This window comes from Rhineura floridana, chromosome 8, assembly GCF_030035675.1.
Source record: "Rhineura floridana isolate rRhiFlo1 chromosome 8, rRhiFlo1.hap2, whole genome shotgun sequence".
Lineage (NCBI taxonomy): Eukaryota > Metazoa > Chordata > Lepidosauria > Squamata > Rhineuridae > Rhineura > Rhineura floridana.
The window spans coordinates 34,824,096-34,851,396 of NC_084487.1; the positions used below are offsets into that span (position 1 = coordinate 34,824,096).

A 27,301-nucleotide genomic window follows, 5' to 3' on the forward strand; every position below is an offset into this window, starting at 1 on the left:
GTCTCCTTATGGGCAGGGCTGTGGAGTCGATACGCCAAACCTTCGACTCTGACTCCTCTATTTTTCCATTGTCCGACTCCACCTCCGACTCCTCTATTTTCCTACTGTCCGACTCCGACTCCACCCAAAATTGCTTCTTGTCAATCAAAATTTATTTGGAAGTCAGAGTCGGTACATTTCTACCGACTCCGACTCCACCCAAAATTGCTCCCAACTCCAACTCCACCCAAAATTGCTCCCAACTCCAACTCCACGACTCCAACTCCACAGCCCTGCTTATGGGACTTGTCATCCTTCCTGGGAGTGGAAGGAAGAGCCTTCTTTTTATCCTTCGTCTCCACCAGGTGGCGATCAAGAGACTTTCCAAAAAGTTGACCACCCAAGTAAGGCAGAGCTGCAAGGCTGGCTTTGGAGTGATGGTCCACTTCCCACTGCTTCAGGCAGATATTGTATCTTACTACCATATCCAACTGCTAGTGCTGAGTACTGTAGGCTATCCAAGGAGGAATCTGCTCAGAATTCAGCTGCTTTTGCCAATTTGTGCAGCCCCTCCCTGTCGGGCCTGGCATCAGGCAGCACTTGTTAGCAGCGCTTTAGCCCACTTTACCGCAGCCCATGCCAGGAAACAGTTTGCTGCTGAAGCTCTCATGGGCAATGCAGATGCTTTGTGTGCATGTTTCAAGATAGCCTCACTGCGCCTGTCACTTTGGTCCGAAAGAGTATCTGCTCCTTCTTTGGGGATAGCTGTCTTGGCCCCAGGACTTGAAAGGTCGCCATGGTCGTGACAGGAAATGCATATAGCTTTTTGGACAGGGCATGAGGAGCTTTGGATTTGGCTGGATGATCCCATTCTTCCTTAACAATGTCCTTGAAGAACTTTGAAAAGGGAATGACCACCTTCTGATTGCCTGAGCTGGGGAAGATGTCTGAAGATCCCTGTTCCCCTTCCTCTAGTTCCCCCTCCTGAGGAGTTTCCTTAGGAGGGTCTGGCTGAAGGCAGGCCACAGCCTTAGAAATCAAAACAGGATAGGAGTCAGGAGAATACAGTCTCTTATGAACCGAGGATGGCATGAGGGAATCCTCCCCTGAGAGATCCCTTTCTTCCTTCTCCCAATCTGATGCAGCAGATGATGGGGGATGCCTTTACCCCAGGAGTCTTGGCTAAGAGAAAGGCAGTCAGTGGGAACCCAGAACTGGAGCGTCTTTTGTATTTATCTTTGTGGGGTTTAGGCATCTGTAAGGAGCCCCTTCTTTTGCTCTTCCCCCTTCCTCTATCTGGGCTGGCATCCAAGGAGGAGGAAGAGGAGGAGGAAAATGAGGAGAATCATGGCAGCACGCCCTGGAGTACTTGGAGCCTTTTTTCCTATGTTCACGGGCCCAACACTTGACTAAGGAAGCCTCCGCCTCCCATATCATGGTCTTGCTAAGCCAGGCCAGCGTGGCTGAAGAGGTAGAGGGCTTATCTAAATGGTGAGATTCGGTGCATTTTTTCCAGCAGGAGTCACGTGTGCATCTTCCCCTCCCCGCAGCTGAGCAGAAGGGAGCTGAGTTTGAGCTGAAGGGGGAGTCTAGCATGTTACCCGCCACTGAGGCGAGGGTGACTAGGGGATTGCGTAACTGAGAAGTAGATCTCCTCCCCCCCAGCTCAGGGACCCATCTTCCTTGGCCGAGGCGCAAGACGGGCTGTCTCCCCCCCCCAGGCATAGTTAAAATCTCAGCTGAAAAGAGAAGATGCTGGGGCTGCCCACCCCACCCCCCATAATAAAAGCTTAGCAGCTTTACCTGAAAAAAAGGTGGCAAGGAGGCAAATCACATGTTGCGGAGGCCTGTTGCCTCAGGGGGGTTCTGAATCAACAAAAAGCCTTGGATAGTGAGGGACCAATCCCTGCTCCTCCCAGGTTCTTAAGCGGCAATGCCCTGAAACTTCTCTCTCCTTAGGACAGCAGAAGGGGAGGCATGAGACAGATCCCAGCCTCTGCTGTGCCCTGGCGTGTCTCGCACCTCTTCAAAAATAACAATCCCTCTCTTCCTCCCTCAACTCTGCCTATTCATTTAGGGCGGGAAGTGAAAGAAGAGAGAGGCAGAAGTCTGCACTACAACTGCAGATGATGACAATAAACCCTCTGAGAAGAGCAAAGAAAACAACTAAACTGTTCCTGAATCCCTTATGGGGACCCAGGAAGAATAGGTTGACTTTGTTGTTCACTGAAGGCAGAGTCCAAAACTGGAGAACAGGAGAAGGTTCCTCCCCCTTCTGGCTGGCCACCAACTAAACTTTTTTTACAGTGCTGACTGTGCCTTCAGGAGGAGTTAACCCATTCCTGTCTGCTCCACTCCTCTGCTGACCGAGAACTGGACAAGAAAATGTTCCATGTATTTGAAAAAGATTTGCACAGAAAGTTCTAGGTATACTGTCCCCACCATGGCCAACTACAGAACATCAGTTTCAATCCTTTAGTTAGCCTGTATTAAAGATGAAGAAACTATACATTTTGCTCAAGACAGACAGCAGTGTTTTATTACAAACTCCCTGTCTCACCCTCCCCCCGACAAAAAGTCTGCTTTGATGGAGCTGGATGCATCTGTAGCCTTGAGAGAGAAAAACAGCAAAGGCTCTTTGATCTTTGCATGTAGTCATTTGGTGCCTGTATCATTTAGCTAGTAAACAGTGATATAAAATAAGTGAATTTAACACCTCTCCTCACCCTAATATCCAATCACCTTGTATACACCTTTACATTTCTGTCACCCAGAAAAAAAGTTTATGATCTCCTCCCATTGCACATAATGGAAGTGTCCTATGCCAAGTTAAGCCAGATCCAACAGGTGCAGAACCGATGAGAATGGGCTGGAGAGAGACAGAGAAGAAGGGAGGGAAACCGGTTAGATATTCTTGCATCTAGAGTGCAACAAGACACAAATTTTAAAATAATTTCTAAAGAATTAACTGCTATGCTATGACCCAGCAATCACCTTCTGCATTTGCCTTCCAAACTGATTTCATATATCTCAGGGGAATTTGCTTGTAAATTTGCAGTAAGAAGCCAGAAGAAAATGCTTCAACCAAGAAAGGGTTATAAGGGTCAAAAGCCATTGGAAATGCCTCCAGCCCAAGCCTGCTTAAATAAATGGGGACCCCCCATCCCAATTTTCATGCTACAGGCCTGACACTATCTAGAGAACCTGGTATCTGAAGCAACTGCTCCAGTCTGGCTCTGTGTCTACCACTTCTGTGAAGTATGTTGCGTCAGTTCAAGTGTAGATGGAAATTTGAGCATTTCTCAATTTCACTTGCATTTTACATTTTTTCACCCAAGAACTACCAAGACCCTCCCACACCAAGTTTAGAGTCTGTGTTAGGGGTGTGTATTGGGACAACTCTCAAATCACAGAAGGCTGCTTCAGACAGATTCAGGGCTTGTCCAAGCTGAAACGTCCCAACCCAAAGCAGGAACCTCTGAAGTGATTTGGAGATCTGCAAATTCTTCAGGCAATGTGTATAAAAAAGCTGAAACATTTCTGCCTAAGGTTGCCTTATAAGGAGAAAGGCAGGGTGGAGAGAACTCTTTTGTGACTCTCAGGGTCTAGCTTATAATTAGATGAATGATATTACCACGGCTCTTCAATCTCACTGCTTTGAGGAGGGATGGTGAAGTCATGTATCACCTCGTTCTTGACTGTTCTTTCCTAGTTCTGGTAGTGGTGTTTACTTGGAAGATACTGGACACTCAAGTCCTTATTTATTTAAGTAACAGGATTTATATATGTACTGCTTAATCAACATAAAACTTTAAGCAGTTTATATAAAACATCAAATATTCATAACAATTCTTCTGCCTTTGTGCTACATGCTCACACATCCACACCTATCAAATCAGCTTTTTGTTTGTGTGACTTTTGTCACCAGTTCAGCAGAATATAAGCCTGAAGCTGTTCTTTTCATTTGTTGTAACTTGCTTGCCCTTGCATCCAATTTTCTGACACTTTGAGGTCACTTTCCTAGGGGCACCTTTATAACATATGTCATTTTCACAATATGCTGTAGTTGTTGCTGAGAAAGCTACAAAGATAGAAGTGAATCCCTTTCAATTCTCTCACTAAAAATCAATTTTAAAAATGCCCCCAAAACCCTCTACCTATTTGTGTGCTTCCACCATATGAGGCGAGCAAGTGGTAACCAGGAAGAAAGCCTTTTCAGCAGTGGCACCACATCTGTATTATTACTTCTCCAGAGTGGCTTGTTATCTTTTTAGCACCAGCTGCAGAACATTTCTATTCTCCCAAGCTTTTAAAGTTTTGCTTTTTAATCTATAACTGGCTCCTTTTAACTGCTGGCCTTTTAGTGTGCCTTGATGGTGACTATACATACGTACACCTCCCCCCCAGAAATGTTCAATTGAAAGGTGGTGTATAATTAAAATACATACTAAAATAAGACCCTGTGCCACCTTTGTATGCTCATGTTGTCTGATGAAGAATTCAATTAAACTCAAAAGTTAGCACACAATTGTCTTTACAAACAATCATCTCACTGACTCCATTAGCTGGTTCATAAATTGCCCACTGAAAGTCCTGTATACTGGGCAATGGAACTGCATTCATGCAAACTCTGTCACGTGTAGGATGCAACATATGATGTAGAGTATTATTATTACATTTATTACCTGTCCTTCACCAGTAGGTTCCAGATGTGCACAATTCCCATGATCCTTCCACTCCTTTTTTTTTTTTAGAGAAAAGTATTGTGGGGGATTGGGTACAAGCACTCAGCCTATTCAGGGAGTCTTTTCCAGTATACTAATGGACATTATGTTCTAAACATCAGGGTTTCCCCCCCAAATGATTTATTTAATTTGAACTTCAGTTGTTATAATCTGTTCAACTGGGTATACTGAGCACAGACAACAGAAATCTTGCAGCAGGAATCTAAAGGATGTTTAGGGCTTTGCTTCTTGAACAACAGGTCTCCATGCAAAGTGGCAAACTGTTTTTGAAACTGATGCAATTTTTTAAAAACAGCTTGCAATACATTAAGTAGGGCTGCTGTTTAAATGTAGTAACTAAAACAATCCCTTGGGCATGCCTAAGCCCTTGAGTACATCTAAAGTAGCTCACTGGATTCCAGCCTATGTGCTTTTCATCTGCTTTATTCTGGACACTACATCTGCAGACAATGTTCCTCAAGATGTTCTGATAAGGTGGTTTCAAAGTACACTGAGTCCACTTGTATTCATTTTGAGACACATGACGGAAGAACAAAAACCTCCACAATGGACTATGTCTAATCTGTCTTGCAATCATGCTGAGTTCTTACAAATGCGTCTTTCTAATTTGGAAGGGAAAAAAATAATGATCTTTGGCTAGTTATATTTGCGTAAAGTTTACCTGATGATGTCCTAAATGATGAACTAGAAGCTGGCTGGTCATTTTGCCTGGGTAGCCGGTTGTAGCAAACAAGTTTTCATTTACTCTGGACCACCTATACACATAAGTCCAAACCACAAAGGTTCTTAAAGAAATATTAAGCAGAATATTCAAAATATACGGGTCACAATGCAGTCAAAGTTCATAGATTTCAATGGGAGAGAAAGTGGAACTCAAAAGAATGCTAAACTTTGACCTGATTATTCCAATAAGAGTGTGTGCACATCTGTATCTACACATATACAGTTTTTCTGCATGTGTAGGTACAAAATTTACCTACAATTGATCATGCAGGCACTTAATGCTTTGCATGTATTTCTGTCCTACACGGTGAAAAATCAAATAAATCTGTGGCGCTATCAGATATACAAAAAAAGAAAAAGGATCTTTCTTGTAAAAAATCATTTTAAATTGTGTCACAATTCTTCCTTTATTCCTTACTTCAGTCCTATTTTCTCAACAGAGTAATAGAACATGGAAAGTATTAACAATTAATTCTGGGTACAACTGCAAAAGGAAAAGTTACATAGCATTTCTGAAATGTAAAGTCCATGATGTAGGACAAAAAAACTGCACACACACGTACACAAAATACCTGAATAATCTGGCTCTGTCTGCATGGACAGGTCTCTTATCCAAAGGATAACTGTAGAAGAAAACAAAACAATTTCTAAGTGATGTCTACATTGCAGTTCATACGGCTATTATAAAATCTCCAGAGAAACAATTGGTCATACTTCTTTGACTGCATTACCTCAATCTAAGACAAACAGAGAAGCATATTAATCTAGTCCTGAATCAACCTTATTTGTAAAGCAGCTGGCGCTGTTCCAATATAAAATGTAAGAACACACTATACATGTACACTTCATTCTGGAAATGTGTGTGCAGGAGAAGCATACAAAAACAGATGATGCACTAGTGTATAACTTTTCTAAGTCTCTTTATATCATCCATATCAGACTGGGATGTAAAGAAAAAGGCTATTCATTCATCAGATGCACAAGGCAAAGATGTACACTGCAATCAATGCTGGCAAGCAACTATTTCCTTGTGGCAGTTGGAGACAGAATGCTTCTGAATACCAGTTGCTGGAAACTGCAGGAGGAAAGAGTGCTCTTGAGCTCAGGTCCTGCTTGTGGACTTCCCATGGGCATCGAATTGGCTGCTGTGAGGATAGGATGCTGGACTAGATAGGCCACTGGCCCAATCCAGCAGGGCTCTTCTTCACTGAGCAGGGGGTTGGACTCAATGGCCTTATTGGCCCCTTCCACCTCTACTATTCTATGATTCTAAGTGTCCCCTTCTCCCACTCCTCCTATATTTATACCAACTTAAAAAACAAAAGTTAAGTGAGTGGGAGGGAGGCTTGGTAGGTGGGACAAGGGAGAGGGCCCCTTTAGTTGTGCCTCTCCATCTGTGAAATACACTCCCCAGTGAGGTCCGCCTGGCACCTTCATTAACATCTTTTCAGCACCAGGTAAAGACTTCTCTTTGTCCCCAGGCATCTGATAGATTGAGATGATGTTGTCTGTTATCTGTATGCTGCCAAAGCTTCCTGTGGCTGCATGAGGGTGTTGTTTTTGTTTTATGGTTTTGTTTTTATATCATGGTATTTTTGTTTTTGCGTTTAACATTTTTGTAAGTTGCTTGCAGACCTTCGGGTAACAAGTGACTAATAAATCTAATTAATAATAACAGCAGTAGTAATAATAAAAAGAGCAGATTTTTTTACAAACATACCTAGATCGAGTTATGTCCCAGATAAACCAATCATTTCCAGCAACTGCTCCAACTTTAAAAGTATTTCTTAGACACCAGTTTGCTGACATTAGTGGTGTTTGATCAGTTGTGAGAGACAAAACGGCCTGATGTGTAACAAGATCATAGAATCGTATCGTTCCATTCTTCTCTGCAACCATCAACTAGAACAGAAAATTAAGAGGTTACAATACACTTTTTAAAGAACATAAATCTTTACTTCTCTCTCTAGTAAACCTGATGCCCTGTAGTAAATATGACATAATATCAGCTAAAGGATTTCTTTTTTTTACAAGCCCCATTTTGTACACACTGCTTAGCGATTCAACTACCAAAGTGCAAAATGAAGTAAAAGGTTCACCTACCATTTCCCCCCAAGCCTGGAACTTGGACAAAAGTTCACATCTCTACTTGCGTTGTACTTTGGTAGCATCCTGAGTATCTCTGAAACTCTGGATGCAGGCAGAGACAAAACCCTGCTCCTCTCCCTAGCCTGGAACTTGGAGGGTGGGGAGAGAGGTCAGGTTGATCTCTTAATTTTGTTCTGTACTTTCAGCCATTCCAACTGCTTCCAAAGTGCAGCACAAAGTCTGAAATAATACCCTCCATAGTATATGCCAGATGACTCGGCAGAGGATCAGTGGCAAACCCAAATGTCTACATGCCAAGATTATCTACACTTTGTGGACCCCTGCCCTTGTCTTTACATACAATATATTTGTGTAGAAATATATCTCATTGATTTTAATGCAATTACTTTTATGCAGTGTGTTTAGTATCAGGTACTAAGACAACTCAGTTCATTCTGCTATGCCATGACACAGCCCTCAGGCTACTGCAGTGCTGAAAAGATGCTGATACCTACGACTCATTTATGTTTCTGGGGGATAGGAGTGAATTGTCCCAGGGTGGCTTTGGAGCTGGCAACGGAGCATTATTTTTTATAAACAGAATTTTAAGACAGTTTGAGGTGATTTTAAGCTAGTTCACTTTTTATTGGAAACTTAATTTATATCTAGTTTTGGTTTTAACAGCATTGTTACTAGGTCTAAGGCTTTTGATAATGGGTTTGATAGATATCACATGGCTTCACGTCCAGTTCCCTATATCAGTTAAAGCCAGGGAAATCTTTTTCAGCCCAAGAGTCACAGGCAAAAGCGGGCAGGGCAACAGATGTGACTCTTTGTACAGTTTCAATCATGCAAAAAGCAGACGTTTCTGCACACATATCTTTCCATTCCCCATCCAGGCAAGCAAGTAGCATTATTAAAATTCAAGGACACATTGCATCTTAGCAAGAGCACTTGAGGATGGTAAGGGGAATAGTCTGGGAAGTGTGGGTGTGGCCTAGTACGGGAGCATGGCCTACAAGTACTTATTTGTATCCTGCTCTTTCACCTGGGAGCTCAAGGGAAGCATAACTGGTTATGAACATAAGAAGAGCATGTTGGATAAGGGCAGTGGCCCATCTAGGTTCTGCAGCCTGATCTCACAGTGGCCAACCAGATACTGGGGAAAGCCCACCAGCAGGACCTGAACGCAAAGGCACTCTCCCTTCCTGCAGTTTCTAGCAACTGGCACTCAGAAGCATACTGCCTTCAACAGTGGAGGTACAACACATCCATCACTGTTAGTATCCATTGATAGCCTTCTCCTCCATAAATTTGTCTAATTCCCCCCCAACCCCCCGAAAAGTAGGTTAGGCTAAGAGTTAGTGGCTGGCCCCAGTTCATTCAGTGAGCTTCATTGCTGAGTAGGGATTTGAAAACAGGCTTCCTCGACTCCTAGTCCAGTTTTCTGCCACTCTAAGAAGAACAGGAAATGTATTTACTTTTATTAATTTATTTTATTACATTTTATCCCACCTTTCCTCCAAGGAGTTCAAGGTGGCCTACATGGTTCTCCCTCTTTCCATTTTAGTCTCAGGACAACCGCATGGGGTAGATTAGGCTGAGAGACTGAGATTGGCCCGAAGTCACCCAGTGAACTTTATGGCCAAGTGGTGATTTGAACCCAGGTCTCCCAAGTACTTGCTTGATGCTCCAACTACTACACCACACCTGTTCTATATGTTTGCAAGATTTTGGATAGCTGAATACCGATAGAATTTTGACAAGCTTCAGTTTTGTAGCCTATTATTACACCACTTTGTTTTGCAAAGGAAAAAAATACCTAAATAATATTAACCTTGAACGCATCTTCAGGATGCCAGCCCACACTCATTCCAGGAGAACGTAGAACAAAGTAAGCTCTCAAATTTCCTTCCAAGTCCCAGATCCTTGAAACAAACAACATCAGCGTTCTAAAAAGGTTTCATAACACACAGTTTGTAACAACCATCTCATTCAAGGCTGTCTTCTGAGCTCAAATACAGCGAGCAGAACAGAGGATCCATACATAATGCTAGTCAATTATAATTTATATTAGATGGGTGGAAAAGTTATGCAGAGTTAGGGTATTTTAGGAAAAAGCTAAATAGCAGGTTCTCGTTATTGCTCTGACTGAGAGCGTGAAGCAAAGATCATCATCACTCATATGTAACCCTTCTATTGCCACCAAAAGGAAATTCAAAGGGGGCTAATATCAGACAAAAACATATACAGTATCAAGACAACTAAATATGAAAAATGATCTAACAATTAAAAAGCTACAATAAACTTATAAATGGACTTCCAATTGTAAATTCATAGACAGTACATCAATACATAACTAGAGGATAATAAACTACAACCCATACTTTAGTCGAAAAGTGATATGTTTCTACCCCCAATCCAAGATGTAGGATGAGAGTTGTAGGAGAAAAAAAGGAATCCTACAAGATAATACTTTAGAAGAGAAAATACCAAACCAACTGACGCACACTAAATACTCTGGTTAATAAAGGCTATGGGATTGAGGGGTAAGGGGGGGAATCATGTGTTCTTTTCCACTTTGAGCATTACAAAGTTTTCTTTTGCCTTTCAAGAACACTTTGCAATGTGGTTTGCTGAACATGTCAAGTGGAGTCTAGGAATGCACCCTATAATGTATCCACACCTTCCCCGCACCTGCATGTTGCAGTGGGGAAGATAGAAAACACCTGCTAGTTTGCCATGATGAGTCATCAACATCTTGTTTACTTATTTAGTTTTAGAATGCTTGAAAAATAAGAGAGATATTAAGTAAGCATTAAAGGTAGCTTATGACAGCTAAAAAAACCCAACAACCACAACTCATAATAAGCAATTAAAAACCAACTGAAGACAATTAAAATTAAGATAAAACCAGATTGCATAATTAGCCGACATACATCCCAAGACTCTTCTGAAATCCCATTTGACTATCACTGTACAAAGCAGGTATTTGCTCAGAGAACCACGTTTGTACTGCTTCTTCATATCCACAGTTTCTTCTGCAGTGTTTTATACCCTTGCAGATTAAGAGCTTGTGATCTGCCCTCTTTGTTTCACTTCCACAAAATGAGGTGCGGGGGAAACGACACAGCACAAATTCTTACTCCCCAATATTAAGCAAAAAGACACTCTAGTCAGGTGCCTTCTCTTTCACTCCCTTGTTTATGCAGGCTCTTCAATTCACAGATTTATGCCACAGAAAGCTATTCACTAATAGGCAAAAAACCTTGCTGTTTAAGAACATACCTATAAAAGGTAAAGGTGTCCCCGCACTTATAGTGCGAGGCGTTTCCGACTCTTAGGGTGACGTCTTGCGACGTTTACTAGGCAGACCGTATATATGGGGTGGGATTGCCAGTTCCTTCCCTGGCCTTTCTTTACCCCCCAGCATATGCCGGGTACTCATTTTACTGACCACGGATGGATGGAAGGCTGAGTGGACCTCGACCCCTTTTACCGGAGATTCGACTTCCTCCTTCCGTTGGAATTGAACTCCGGTTGTGAGCAGAGCTTCGGCTGCGTTACCGCCGTTTACCACTCTGTGCCACAGATATTTCTATCAAACTTTAAAAACAGGGAAATTGGGCAGCTATAGTGAATGCACCAGGGGAGCAGGAGACCTGACCTCCTGTCTGAGATATTGTACTGCCCTACAAATCTGTCAAAATGCAAACACAATTTGGGTTGGTCTGTCACAGTCCAATCCACTTCCTGTATAGCTTGGAAGAATTTGGTTTTGTTTTGAAATGAGCTTATGGGAAGCATCAGAATGGCCTGGGGGGTATTTTCAATTTAACACTGCGGAATGTGAAAAATCCACACTGGCTATAGTATACAGCCACTCTAGTGGCTGTATAATTCAAGGGGGGGGTAATCAAGGCCATCTTCCCCAACCAGGTGTCCTCCCAACATTTTGGACCACAACTCCCATTAGCTTCAGCCAGCCAGCACTGCCATGCTCCAGACTGGGGAAGGCTGCTATAGGTTATCTGCAAGCTATGCAGTCATGGTAGCCATGCTTTTTAAAAGATAGTAATTACTAACAGGACTAGGATCAATTGGATAATCCTCCCAAATTCAACACAGAGGAATAACATCAAACCTGGATTTACAATGACTTAACTGTGTAATTTTATCATGGTGTTAAGTATTCTTCTTCATAAAAGTTTAAGTGAAAATGTTCAATTTAATCTTCAGTTAAGAGATACTAACCAGCAAAATGTTCTTAAAAAATTAAGTTTTGCTTAGAGATCTTTTCAGTTCATCTCTCACCAGGGTACTGAAAACTTTATATTAGGATCAGAACACACTCTTAAGTAAAATGATATCATAAGTCTAGACAAAATAGATGTAAAATAAAATAAATACAATTAATTAACAGTGTGAGCCTTTCTGTGCCAAACTTCAACAGATCAAATATTTGTTTTCCCTGCAAAAATCCCAGGGCCTCCAAATTTGGAGAGATCAGTATCCTTATTTTTTAAAACTCCGCATTTTGTGAAAACAAAGAATATCTACTTGATTAGGTAATTTACAGACAAAGTCCTTTCTTCTACTGCCAAAAGTTTTGCCTTGTAGATCTTTCCAAGTCAAACCAACACTTTCTGCTGTGGGGAAAAGAAGTGTCGTACAACCGAAGAAGGTGAACCATTTTGGCCAGAGAACATCATGTCCCTTTCCCAAAGGCAAAGGTTGAGATTTAGGCAGTGATAAAAAATTCTATCTGTTTTTCTGATCTATGATTTAGTGTCAGACTTGTTTCTGCTTTATGTTTTGTTGAAATCTTAAGATCATGCTCAGCAACAGAACATCCTCTGAGACCAAAATAAGCCCAACAACTTTTATTCCTGTCCTCTCCCCCAACTACAATATCGTTTGGCTAGAGATACTTCAAATATGATGCATTTTATAGATGGGACAGATTTCCATGACAGAAAAGAGAGAACACATATAAACCTAATAGACATATGAACTGTTTTTGTCTCAATTTCTGGGGAGAATCTGCATGCATGATGAAGCTAAGCACCTCAGAAGCTGTGGAGTAGAATGGAAGAAAACGTCGGTCAACAAGCTCTGATTCAGAGGGCAGAAATGTTTTTCTGTCTGGGGTGTGAGATTCAGAAACACTGACAAGGCCTTAGTTACCAGTATGAAGTAGGTACGAGATTTGTTACTCTAAGTGGCTAGCAGTGCGGAGTGACCTTTATGAATCTCCTATTCCCCAATAAGGCTTGGGATCATGTCAATCCCTAAAACAATGAAAAACTATTTCTGCATGTGTTTACTCCATGATCTATCATTTACAAATACAGAACAAAGTTGTGAGCAAAGGGGGAATTAAAGAACTCTATCAGTGAGCAGGAAAAGGTTTCTGGGACGTTGGGGAACAGAGAGAAGTGACAGTTTCTTCTCTGGACTCCATCACAGCTTCACAAGCATCTTTTTCTAAACTTTTTGTGCTGCAACTTATTTCTTCTCTGGAATACACACATAGAAGAAAACTTTGCTTTTAGATTCCATACTTACTGCTTCCAATACTTTTACACTGGGTTAGGATTTTCTATGCTGTTTTCCACATACTTTTTGTATAGCTGATTATTTTGTTCCCAGGTGAGGTTCAGACTTCACTATTTTTAAACACTATGCCGAAAGTTTGAGGAAATGCGTTCACTCGTCTTCTGCTGATATATTTAAGATAAATGTTTCGAAACAGATTTTAGTCTCTCGTGTCCTCTTTGGTCACCACCTTCCACTTAGAACCTCATTTTCATGTGCAATCACATAAAGCTAGGATAGAGAAGTGGCTAAGAATGAGCTGAAGAACCAGGAAGTTCCAGCTGGAATTGTGGTTCCACTATGAACACATAGGTGATTGTCTCAGACAAAGCAATTCAAAGGAGGCAAAAGAGGAAAAATTCAAAGTGGATGCAAAGCCCTGCCAGACTCATAAGAGTGAGAGGGTGAGTGCAAGTGTGTGAGAGAGAGTGTGTAGGAAGATAGCATTTCCCCCCCCTTTTTTGTTAACAGTAGTTTCTCTTTGGAATCTACTGGGAGGAAAAATATTCCGTCACATTTTTTTTGGGGGGGGGGTCATCCAAAACCACACATTGTCCACCTCTAAAACACCCCCTGTTGCAGGTAAAGCTGTCAGACTACTGATGGTGGAGTGACAAGGGCACCAGAGATTTCCCATCCTGCAACAGGAAGGCTTGCAAGGGAGGACCTCCTTCTCTGCCCATAGACCTCCTTGCCAAAAGGCAGAGAAGAAGATGATTTATGGGTTCTACAGGTCCCTGGGATTTTGCTCTTGCACTCATCCTCTCATCTGCAATAGTGATAATGCTGACCTACCTTAAAGGTTAAATGTAAAGATCATAAAGATATTGGTACAGTTCATGCATGAAGGTAAACAATATATTGCCATGAACATGCACACCTGGGCTGTTTCTCTTCTCTTTGCTTCTGCTGGGAGGCAACAAACCATAACTCCATCCAAACCAGGGATTGGGAATTATTTTGTTTTCCTCTAACAAACCATGATCAGCAAGTTTTCATCATCTTCTATACACAGTTTTTTCTATACAGGGAATCTGTCTTGTTTTCAAGCCGCCCTTAATTTGGAATAATTTAGGATAGTTCAAAGTTACAATATTGTATGTTCATTAATAAGGAAACTTTCTATTATTTTCTCGGTTTAGCTGCAAATAAACCATGTAACATTCAAAGCACCACGCAAACAGGGCTGTAATGTTAGAGAGTTGCTACAACAAACGGATTGCAGATGCTAAACAATAAAAATGGCAATTTATTCTTCTTAGGTTCCCCCCCCCTACAATTCATCTAAAGCACAGAATTCTTGATAGAAAGCAGGCTGATAAGAGGCAGACAGCATAGGGGGGAAAATCAAACATTGTAGGCAGTGGAATCCATAGGGGAAAAAGAAAACAAATTATTAAGAAAAATCAAAGAAGGAATAAAATACTGGGCAGAGGTTTGTACCAAAAGAAGCATAAAGCTAGACTAATAGAATGTTAAAGTTCAGACGTTTGGTCAACATTTTCAATCACATCCAAGTTTAACTTTGGGAAAAATTTATAAATTGGAAGCTCCTTTCTTTATAGTGCTTAGCTCAGTTTACCAGGCAAACACAAATGATGGCGACATTACTACCTTCCTTTTTTCTCATAAAATCAAAAGAAGTCATAAGTCATGTTATATGGACCATTCTTAACAGATGTTTCTTTGCAGGCATTTTGGGAGACTGCTTGATTCTGATGCACAAGCAATGCATATTCTAAAACAACTATCTGAAAACTACTAAATCATTGTTAATCTGGAAAAAAAACTTAAGTGCAAATTTTAAAATGGCAAAGTGTCAACCTCTCCTGTGTTTAATATTAGGGTCAGAGGGTCAGCAGAGGAGCTGGCGGAAAGCTCTCTGGCATCCACTTGCTGCTCAGGAACTATCGGCCCGGTTGAATGCAGGCTCTGTAGGGAGCCGGAAGGGAAGAGCCAGTTCCCATGAATAGCTCTACCAGGGAGACCACCATTGTAATTATTTTCCTCCACCAACCCTTTTGCTGATGGAATATTCCTGCGGATCGGGACTCACACAAGCGCTCTGAGGGGTACTTGGATGCTGTATAAGTGCCCCCACAGCACCTCCCTGCCGTGCCCCTAGAACACCCCATTCTCATGCCGACTACCAGCTTTCACCAGCTCTCCATCTGCCAGGTTGGCCTTCTGTGGTGGACCCGCAAGTAAGCCAGTGGGGTCCCGGCACTGCTGCGGCTGAGCCGGGATGAGGGGCTTCTGCCGGCTCAGCCTGGGATCCACCACATCCAACTCCCCCACCCCCGCCCAAAGCAAATACTAGTTGGATTGCACCCTTATTCTACTTATCTATGCACTGACCCTAACACAGACTTTCCCAACCTTTGGGTCCCCAGTTGCTGCTGGACTACAACTCCCATCAGCCCCAGCCAGCATGGCCAATGGTCAGGAATTAGACTCTCACTGATTTTCAACAGGCCTCCCTTCTAAGTAGATACATTTGGAATTTCACTGTCCAGGACTAATCTTGGCCTGGATCCAAAGCACTGCATAAAGTGCTATTTTCAACAAAAGTTCTACTCCCACTGAAATTAGTGGGCATGATTAACTTTGGTTCATTAATTTCAGTCTGTCTACTCTCACTTAGTTGGACATAACCCAAAGTGTTCTATGTGAACATATTTCCCTCCCACAACTCACACTTTATGTAGCATCTGCCTTCTAAAGAGCACCTCTCTTGAGATGGGAGGGCTCTCTGAAATAGCATCTCAAGAACTGCAAGGGGCTGCTGCTAGAGGGAAAAAAGTCCCTATAAGTGCACAGATTAGCCTCTCTTGATCCCAGTCTTTGTTTCAGAGAAGTATTCCAAGCAGGATACCATCATCCTCATGTTACAGCTATGAACACAAGATAACGAATTTGCTGAAGGTCACCCACCAAGTACAAAAAGACTGATGTTTGAACCCATGTCTCCTAATTCAGGTTCAGCAGTCTACTTATAGTGAGCTTCCAACATGGCCAATGACCTTTCAAAAGATCAGGCTCAAGAGCATAAGATCAGCTGAAGAATGTAACTTGGTTGAGAAGTGAAAGTAGATAAAGATCAATGTTCAAAGCTAAAGGGATGAAGTCAGATGAAATAAAAAAATAAATTAGTTTAAATGAGCTAAAAATACAGAAAGTGTCAAACAAAAGAGATAAACTTTCAGAAAGGTACCTTTGATAGATGTATAAATCAAATCGGAAGCAACACATTTTGCACAACACACCTATGGTGCCGAAAACAGCCATGCTGAGTTTTCTGCATTTCCTCCTTAACATTTTCAACAAGCCTTCAAAGTGGGAATGTTTAGACTACTTGATATCTGTGTTGGATTTGAATTGTTTTTATATATGTAGCATTGTTGCTTTAAATTATTTATATATATAACAATTGTTTTTATATATGTAAATGTTTAACTGTTTTAATATATGCAATGTTTTTACAGCTTTGTAAATCACTTTGGGATGCCTCATGGGAAGCAATTCATAAATGAAATAAATAATGATAACAATTTAGACATTTAGCGTGTGCTGCGTTTCCTCATTCATAATATACATCCCTGGCAGACAGGGGTGGGAAAACAAAGAATGTGATAAATGTCATGGCATAAGGTAAGTGGTCCCAAATGTTTTGTGGGAAAGAAATAGAACTTGATATGGTGGTTATTTATTTATTATTTGATTTATAAAAAAAAACCTTTCCTCCCGGCAGGAGCCTAGGGCAATGATGCCCTCACCAGGGTGATGCCCTTCTCAGCAACATCTGCATATCTTGTTCAAGTTACAGAGAAGAAGTGTGAGTAGAGTTCTTAATCATCAATGCTCAACACACATTCTTTTCACTTTAAAGGGCTCTAGCCACCATTGCATAACCTGTGATCATGGCACCTAGCATGTGTTAACTCAGTATGCCCATTTTGCAAAGATAAAGACTTCACTAATTACTGTCTCCTTCCCTGAAAATCTCTGCTATTCTCCCTTATCACTACAGGGTCCTTTTGTGTCAAGGCCAGATATGATCACCTAAAAAGCCACCCCTTCCTTCTCTCCCTCTCCCAAAATAACAAACCAAGAAGTTTCATTCAATAGCCTAGAAGTTGCCTATTTTATTTATTTATTCATTTATTATTTGATTTTTATCCTGCCCTGCCTCTCAGCAGGAGCCCAGGGCTGCAAACAAAAGCACTAAAAACACTTTAAAACATAAATATTGCTTCAGATGAATGTTACATTTTATCTTTCTTTTCCATATCAGGAAGAACCATGACCGTTGGGTTTTTCAGGGCAATTTATTCAAGGACTCACTCCTTTTAAGCCACTTGTTACACTGATTAAAATAATTAAAATAAAAGCAAATATTAGAAATCTTGTCTTTCTGACTAAGGTAGCATTTATAAACTTTGCTTTTATTTTAATTTTAAGCCCAATCTGAGCATAAAAGGTGATGTTTTCTTTTGGATACTAGAGACCTCATTTTCCTGCACAGGAACTCTCCTCTGTACTCCCTCACCCCACCAGGCCCTTCCACTTCCTATCATCCCATTCTTTTATTACTTTCTGTTGCTGAAGAGATAGGGACCCTCACCTCCACCATGGTGAGTCCAGTCTTGCAGAAATAAGGCAAGGTACTAACCCACCTCCACTTCCTCTCTGGCAAACCAGAGATGGAGCTTGAGATTGATAGACAAGGAATACCTAATCACTTTGAACGAGTTCAAATCTGCAGGGCCCGATAAACTGCATCCTAGAGTACTGAAAGAACTGGCTAAAGAACTCTCAGAACCACTGTCTATTATCTTTGCAAAATCATGTAGGACTGGTGAAGTGCCAGATGACTGGAGGAGAGCTAATGTTGTCCCTATCTTCAAAAAGGGCAAAAAGGAGGAACCGGGGAACTACAGACTAGTCAGCCTAATATCAATCCCTGGAAAAACTCTGGAGCAGATTCTAAAGCAGTCAATCTGTAAGCACCTGGAAAACAATGCAGTGATTACTAGGAGCCAACATGGATTTGTCAAGAACAAACCCTGCCAAACTAATCTTATCTCACTTTTTGACCGGTAACCTCCCTTGTAGACTGTGGGAATGCTGTGGACATAATATATCTTGACTTCAGCAAAGCTTTTGACAAAATGCCCCATGATATTCTGATTAGCAAGCTAGCTAAATGTGGGCTCGATGGAACAACTCTTAGGTGGATCCACAGATGGCTCCAGAATCATACTCAAACAGTACTTATCAATGGTTTCTTCTCAAACTGGGTGGAAGTAACGAGTGGGGTACCATAGGGCTCAGTCCTGGGCCCAGTGCTCTTCAAAATATTTATTAACTGCTTGGATGAGGAGGTACAGAGCATGCTTATCAAATTTGCAGATGATACAAAATTGGGGGGCATAGCTAATACTGTGGAAGACAGAAAGAAAATTCAAAGGGACCTTGATAGGCTGGAGCATTGGGCTGAAAGCAACAGAATGAAATTCAACAGGGATAAATGCAAAGTTTTACACTTAGGAAAAAGAAACCAAATACACAGCTATAAGATGGGGGATATTTGGCTCAGCAATACAAAATGTGAGAAGGATCTTGGAATTGTCGTTGATCACAAGCTGAATATGAGCCAACAGTGCAATGTGGCTGCAAAAAAGGCAAATGCTATATTAGGTTGCATTAACAGAAGTATAGTTTCCAAATCACATGAAGTATTAGTTCCCCTCTATTCAGCATTGGTTAGGCCTCATCTTGAATACTGCATCCAGTTTTGGTCTCCGCACTTCAAGAAGGATGCGGACAAACTGGAACGGGTTCAGAGGAGGGCAACAAGGATGATCAGGGGACTGGAAACCAAGCCCTACGAGGAGAGACTGAAAGAACTGGGCATGTTTAGCCTGGAGAAAAGAAGACTGAGGGGAGATATGATAGCACTCTTCAAGTACATGAAAGGTTGTCACATGGGGGGGCGGAATCTCTTCTCAATTGTCCCAGAGTTCAGAACACGGAATAATGAGCTCAAGTTGCAGGAAGCCAGATTTCAACTGAACATCAGGAAAAACTTCCTAACTGTTAGAGCCATATGACAATGGAACCAATTACCTAGAGAGGTAGTGGGCTCTCTGACACTGGAGGCATTCAAGAGGCAGCTGGACAGCCATCTGTCAGGAATGCTTTGATTTGGATTCCTGCATTGAACAGGGGGTTGGACTTAATGGCCTGAAAGGTCTCTTCCAACTCTACTATTCTATGATTCTAAGCCTATCAGGTGGCCAAATCTTTACAATCTCTCTCCTTTTACTATCTTCTGCTTTCAAATCCAATCAAGTCCCTGTTCCTGGGAGACACCCATTCTCTTTCTTCCTCTTTGACTGTCTCACCCCAGTAGTTCATATCCTCCTTCCCTCGCTACCTAAAGTCATGCCCTGCAAAAACTAAACTTATACTCTCAAAGTCTCTCACCTCCTCTCTTCCTATCTTTGCCCTAAAGCCTTTTCCAAAGCCCCACAAATCATTATTCATATCTCCTCCTTCCTCTATCCACCTCATCTCTTTCTAGAGGAAATGGTTCTAAGTCATCATCCATCTCGCCTGCCTCTTCAAACAAACCACCTTCTCTTAGCAACATCTTTCCTTCCTCCCCTTTCATTATTCAATTTTACTGTATCCTAGCTTTTCTATAGATTTTCATGCATTCATTTAAAACTGGTATCTTCTATAATTAGTTCTAACTCTGCATTTAAGTTTTAAAGCCAGTCATTTTAATAATAATTTTTACTGTTTTTAAAGGTGCTTTATATATTTTTGTATATATTGTTGTACACCGCCATGATACTTCATATGAATTGGCTGCATATACTTTCATAAACAAACTATTTTAAGAGTGTTAAATTATTTTAAGTGTAGCCTATTATTAATGAGTTATTTACTGAGTCTGTTTAACATCTTTAATGAATATGCTAATTCTATTTTTTGATACAACAAAATTTCACATTTGATTTATCTTTGTTGTCCTTGTTAACCCTGGGGGGGCTGCAAAATCCTGGATTGCATTTGGGTCTCAATATTCAGATCCTTATAAAGCAGTGGAGGCTGGTCCATTAGTGGCAAGTGGGGCAAAGCTGCACCAACCTCAGTCTGCCCTCATTCAGGTCCCACTTGTCGGCCTTCTTACTTACTACTAGTTCAGAAGCTGGCACTACCTGTCAGCTTCTTCTCCTGTAGTTTCAGTGTTAGCCTCACAAAGCCCAGCCAGCAGGTAGGAGAAAGGGGACAAAACTAGAATTTGTGTCTGTCATTGGCTCAGGCTCTGCTTACTCTTTGGGCTCCTTTCATTCTACCCCACCAGTGTTGAAGGGTACCAGCCAATACTGTTTTTAAAGGGGTGTGAGGGTTGTATGTGAGAACTGCAGCCTTATATGTAAACTGCACACCTCATAACACATGGCACTGACTATTCAAACACTCTGTCACTAACTTATTTATACACACTAACCTGGTTGCCTGTGGCAAATAAGACTTCATTTCCAGATGACCAGGCAGGAAAGTTTTACAAAAGTGGGGGCATATTTCTGCGCTTTTCTGCATGACAAGAAGCCTCCAAGGCAATTCACAATAAAACAGAATCAACAAACAAAAAGCATACTTAAAAGAGCAAAACAAAAAACAGCAGTGCTGATTAAGTGCTGGGGGAAAACAATGGTGTAAAACTTTGATGTCTAGCATAGTAGCCATTCACCACATGTGGCAAAATGGCTACTGATCTGTGGCAAATTGGTGCTTTATTTCTATCACCTATTTTTAAAAATAATTTTTTAAATAAAATCATTTTATACATGTACCAGTTCAAAAAAAGTGTCTACCCTCTGTCCTTAACAATCACAGGTTCATACTTGGGTCCTATACACTTTTCTGATTTTGAAAAGCACAGAATTGTTTTTGAATTCATGAAAGAACCATTTCACTTTGACATTTACAATTTCAACTATCTCAAGAGCTTGTGAGAGACATCTTTTTGAGAGGGATGTGATTTTACTTCAAAGCACTCAACATCTGGAATATGATTCAATTGTTACAATGTGGACCCATATTGTAAATCAAAATGAATTCATGGTTCTAAATATAGTTATTCCAAAACTCTTTTTAATTGATTCAATGGGGCTCTGTGAATCAACATTTTCTGTGGTAAAAACAGAACATAGGTCATAGATATTGGACAAAAATTTGGAGGTGTAATGTATTTTAACTGATTTTATGCCCAATTTCCCTGCACTACTTAATGAAAAGGTATGTTAGATTTCTCACTAATTCTATCAATAAATAATTCAATACATTATTATGTATTTTGCTACTCTCAAACACAGTAAAATGTTTCTTTTTGGCATGAGGTGAAAATGTTAAAAGATTCACTATAATTTTCACAAATATGAAAAAACTGTTGGACACTGCTGGTGTAAAGTGTCCTCTCCCTTGTCCTTAGCTGTTACTGCCTGCTGCTCTTTAAAAAGCCTGACACAGAAATAAGCCCCTTGGAAGCTGGGGAGCTGGACAGTTTGAAGCTCTTCCCAGTGGCAGTAGTCACTGAAGAGAGTGGGGAGTTAATGATGCAACGTATCCACTTCCCAATCCTTAGACCAAGCTTCCCTAACCTGGTGCTATCCAGATACAGCTGGGACTACAAGTCCCATCATCCCTGATCACTGGCCATGCTGGCTGGGACTTATGGGAGCTGTAGTCCAACAAATATCTGGAAGGCATCAGGTTGAGGAAATCTGGCTTAGACGCTAGAGTGGCTGCTCCAACATAGCTAATCCAGTGGGCAAGTAAAACTTTTTCTGAGCTAGTAACTTATTTGTACTTCTTTGCAAGGCTGCTATATCGTTTTAGCTCAAATACAGCAAACCTCTAAAAAATATATGAGGAGGAACTGATATGTAATCCTCTGGGGGCAGGGGGAAATAGCACATGTGAAAATATACTGCATGTGTTCTATAGCTATTCACTTTCATCTTAAGCTGAACTTAAAAAGTGGTTCTCAATGGAACATTTCTTAACAGATGATTATCCTTACAAGATGAACCTGATTCTCTGCACTGACCTTAAAATTTCTATGACCTCTTTTTTTTTTTTAAAGACAGTGATCTCATTTCTAAAGAATTTACAGTCTAGCGATAGCCCTTTCCTGGACACAGAAATTAAAAATGACAACCAGAAAATAACTGGCATTTGTTGAGAACCATTTCACAGCAGTACAATTATGCAAAGTGAGTATATATTATGATTAATGCTAAAACGTATGCTATAAAGGATCAGGTAATATATTTGTTTCAGAAAGTTACTCTGTGAGATGCCTAGATACTGTAACAAGACACAAACTTGCATGTTGTCCATCTCTTTGTAATGATTAAGTAACAAGAAAAAAATAATCACATCTGTAGGACATATTTTAATATAATAAAAAGTGGGCAGAAACTATGGAATCTAAGGATCAGCAAATATTCTCCTTATGTCATAGTCTTTAATCTTAGTCCAAATCTTCCATAGTAAAGTATTCAGTACATAACAGCCAAATTGGTGAACGCTCTAAGTTCATGTCTTGAAAGACAGAGGTTGATTTACCACTGAAAACAAGTGGTTTTCCTCTTTTACAACTGAAAACAAGTACAACATATGTTCCAGGTAATTTTCTACCATACGTAAAAGTTAAATAAGTAGGTTCATTATTTTTGCTACTAAAAAACATACAACTAAAATGTGAAATGCCCTATACTCTAACAGAGGTAACATTTCAATACTAAAGTTAACTTTCCTGTTTCCCAACTTTCCTAGGGAAGTATCTTGGCCTGTAATGTTGCACTGCCCAAATAATTGGGACACTCCACTCCATGTTTTTACACAGCACGAGCAAATGTTTGGATAAGGCAAGCTATATTTCTTAAGCTCTCAAGCTGTTTTGAAAAATAGTACTTTTAGCATAGTTTAGCCAGGCCTAACTGCTGAAGTACTGCAAAATGAGGGGTAAGTGGGAGAGGCAAAAGACTACTGAGAATAAAAGACAGAAAACATGGCATAAGCCACTGCCAAAGAGCTGAAACAGTTTTTGAATGTGCAGGATGACTCCTAGAACAACATGTCTTGGCAGAGGCTGTGATGAGAGGAGCAAAGAGGAAAAGGGGCCTAGAATACTCTTGGGTTTAGCTCTTCTTTCAGTTCTTACAGCATGTATCCATCCTAAGTGTCCAAAGAACAAACAGGCCAACACAGAAAAATTGAGTGGCAAAAAACAAACAACAACCCTGAACAAAAAGCAGCAATCATGCAGTAGAGTACTAGAACTGTAACATTTCCTAGTGCATGGAAATTATGACATGAAGGAAACTGCTGCAAAGAGCAAAGGGGTATGCACTCATGTTCATCAACTACTAGACAGCAATACAAAGCCAATCACATTACTTTGACTGCGTAGGCCAGGCACTCATTCATAGGGAGTGTTTGCAGCCTATGTAATCCACTGCTGCCAACTTCACTCACAAAACATAAAAATCTAGTTTCATTACACTATACAGTATAAGTGATATCCAACAGTGGACACCTGCCAATGGAGTGGACTTCCACTAGTGCAACGGGATTTCCCCTTTTTCTCCTCTCCCCCCCGCAGCCCCAGATCTGCTCCGGGAGATTGGGGGACTCTCTGGAACAGGTCTGGGGAGGAGGGACAAGAAGGGGAAGTCCCACTGCATGCACAATGTTGGATATCACTCTATGAGTTGATGCAAAAGGCTTTTTTATGTGTGTAGAAAACAAATACTGGATGGTCACAAGAATGAATGAGTGGTAAACTGATTGATTAATAAAGCTGTAAAAACATCAAGTCCCCCCTCCCTACAAATATGTTTATATTCTATGCATTTTTAAAAAAATCATGTACATGCTCAAAATCCTGTAGTTTCATGTTTTTCCTTTCCATATTTACCAAAGACAGTATTTTTTTGAGGGATGCACAGAGAATTACACACATCCAGGAAATAAAATGAATTTAGCCAGTGTTTTTATATGCAATCTTGTGAAAAACTGCATAAAATCACTCCTTTTAGAAATTCTATAGGTCATACTTTGAGAATTGTCTCAGAGATTGATGCTCTTTAAAAATATATATATACACAAAGTTAAAGTCACATTTGGTTAACAGAATACATACCTGCAAGTGTGGTCATCACTCACACTTGCAATTTCCTGACCTTCTTTTGGTGAAAATACTAAATCATTAATGTAATCTGAATGGCCATCCAAAATCTGTTGATACAAAAGCAGAAATATTTTTATTATAAAACAAAAATACAAAAGTTTTTTGAAAGCTGGTAAAGGAAAGAAAATCCTTTTGAAGAGCATTAATGGGAAGATTTGATAAGATGTCAATCAGGAAAGGACATAGGGGAGTAAGAAAGCAACTTGTGTTGGACCCAAGCAATTTATGGCACTGCAGATTAAAACAAGCATCTTGGTTTGTGTCTGGAAGGCAAACCCAGCCAATATGGACACTGAACCACAGCTATTATGTGGCCCCAGAAACCCAACCCTATAAGGAGATAGGCTATCATGTTTTAACTATTTATTTATTTATTTAATTAATTAATTAAGCTTATATACCGCCCGACTAGCAACAGCTCTCTGGGCGGTGAACATTAAAAATACAATAAAAATAACACAAAACTGTACACAAAACTGTACAGTCTAAAATCAAAATATAATAATTTAGAATTAACAGGAATTAAAATGCCTCAGAGAAGAGACAGGTTTTAACCTGGCGCCGAAAAGATGATAGTGTCGGCGCCAGGTGCACCTCCTCGGGGAGACCATTCCATAGTTCGGGGGCCACCACTGAGAAGGCCCTAGATCTTGTCACCAATCTCCAGGCTTCCCTATGAGTCGGAACCCGGAGGAGGGCCTTCGTAGTAGACCGTAGTGTACGGGCCGGTTCATATCGGGAGAGGCGTTCCGACAGATATCGTGGTCCCGCGCCGTATAAGGTTTTATAGGTAAGTACCAACACTTTGAATCTGGCCCGGAAGCATATTGGAAGCCAGTGCAAACGGGCTAGCACAGGTGTTATATGCTCAGACCGCTTAGTTCTTGTTAGCAGTCTGGCCGCTGCATTTTGCACTAGCTGTAGCTTCCGAATCATCTTCAAAGGTAGCCCTACGTAAAGCGCATTGCAGTAGTCCAGACGCGAGGTTACCATAGCATGTACCACTGATGAGAGGTCCTCCTTACTCAGATAGGGACGTAGCTGGGCTACCAACCGAAGTTGGTAGAACGCATTCCGGGCCACCGAGGCTACATGAGCCTCAAGTGTGAGGGAAGAGTCTAAGATGACTCCCAGACTACGCACCTGTTCCTTTAGGGGGAGTGTAACCCCATCCAGGACAGGGTATATATCCACCATCCAATCAGAGAAACCATCCACCAACAGAATCTCAGTCTTGTCAGGATTGAGTCTCAGTTTGTTAGTTCTCATCCAGTCCATTGTCGCAGCCAGGCAACGGTTCAGCACGTCGACTGCCTCACCTGAAGAAGATGTAAAGGAGAAGTAGAGCTGCGTGTCATCAGCATACTGATGACAACGCACTCCAAAACTCCTGATGACCGCCCCCAGCGGCTTCATATAAATGTTAAAAAGCATGGGAGACAGAACCGAACCCTGCGGGACCCCACATTGGAGAACCCACGGTGTCGAGCAATGTTCCCCAAGCACTATCTTCTGGAGACGACCCGCTAAGTAGGAGCGGAACCACTGCCAAGCAGTGCCTCCAACTCCCAATTCCGCAAGCCTCTCCAGAAGGATACCATGGTCAATGGTATCAAAAGCCGCTGAGAGGTCAAGGAGAATCAACAGAGTTACACTCCCTCTGTCTCTCTCCCGACATAGGTCATCAAACAGGGCGACCAAGGCAGTCTCAGTGCCAAAACCAGGCCTGAACCCCGGTTGAAATGGATCTAGATAATTGGTTTCATCCAATAATGAAAATAATGAAAAATAAAGCTAATGCTTTCAAACAGTCATCAACAGCAGCCACATGAAATCAACATATTGATGAAATCTAACACTATACCTCTACAAAACTTCACCTACTAACCTCAGACACTCACTAAAAGTGTGAAGGGAGCAAAACAAACCATAGAGAAGGGCATGACAGATGATGAGCAATATTCTGTCATCACTCTCCAGGACCCTGCTAAGAATTGTCCTGTTATGGTTCCACATAAGGAGAAGCCCATGAGGTAAGGGGGGGCAAGGCAGGTCAATTGTTACAGCACCAAGGAAAGCTCCTATTGACCAACTTGTTTGGGTTGGAACTGAACTTTATGAGCCCCTACCTCCGATCTCTCTCTCTCTTGGGTTCTACCCCCTTTTGGATAACTAATTTCTCAAGGGCCAGCCCTCGGGCCTGAAGACAGACACTTTTCTTGTGTTCCATGGGCTCCCATCTGGTGAACTCCCTGTGCTGTTGCACTGGCGAGGTAGTGCAAGAGACATTTGGTTCTTCAAATTCAGGGGAAGGTGATCAAGAGGGCCCTGGCTCTGGTTCTGTGAGTGCTATGGGATATGGTTCAGTGGGTTCCTGCTTGCCAGTAGTCCCTGAATCATCAGCATCAGACCAGTTAGGAACTTGGTCTGGCTCCTTAGTTGTTGAAACTGTAATCTCCAACTCAATCTCCTGGTCACTGCTAGATTCCAGAGTCATGAGAAGAATGCTCCTGGACAATTTGTTCAGTGAAAGCCCAACAGGTCCCTCAGCTGTTTAATTAGCATATCAATAAAAAAGACTGCAGAAAAAATAACAGGATCAATAGGGTGTAACTGGCCCCATTGATTTCCAAGCAAAAATTGGATTTGTGGTCATGGGTGACAGACCAGAGGTATACTACCTGAAAGCTGGGTTGATGGGGTCCAAAAACTGTAAAATCCAGTTGTTTTTAGGAAGGAAAGTTGGAAATAGGGAAATAGATACTTGAAGAAGCGTTCATCCAGTTATGATCTATCAAATGGGGGCCAACTTTTAAGGCTGTCTGGCAATTTACCCTCCATAAACAAAACATTACCATTACAGTAGGGCTTCGCTTTTCGGCATTCTGCTAATACA

At 41.3% G+C, this 27,301-nt stretch overlaps 1 protein-coding gene across 1 annotated transcript in view; it reads right to left on the bottom strand.

Annotated features, from left to right (window-relative positions):
- Positions 1-2,490: 2,490 nt before the first annotated feature.
- NUP37 (nucleoporin 37) overlaps positions 2,491-27,301 on the bottom strand; it is a 32,779-nt gene continuing 7,968 nt past the window's right edge. Inside the window, exons 5-10 of the mRNA XM_061638867.1 lie at positions 24,358-24,452; positions 9,373-9,463; positions 7,168-7,349; positions 6,020-6,070; positions 5,386-5,479; positions 2,491-2,848 (exon numbers count right to left, since the gene is read on the bottom strand). Coding sequence (XP_061494851.1) covers positions 2,735-2,848; positions 5,386-5,479; positions 6,020-6,070; positions 7,168-7,349; positions 9,373-9,463; positions 24,358-24,452 — 627 coding nt within the window. The 3' untranslated portion in view covers positions 2,491-2,734. The remainder of the gene's footprint in view (positions 2,849-5,385; positions 5,480-6,019; positions 6,071-7,167; positions 7,350-9,372; positions 9,464-24,357; positions 24,453-27,301) is intronic.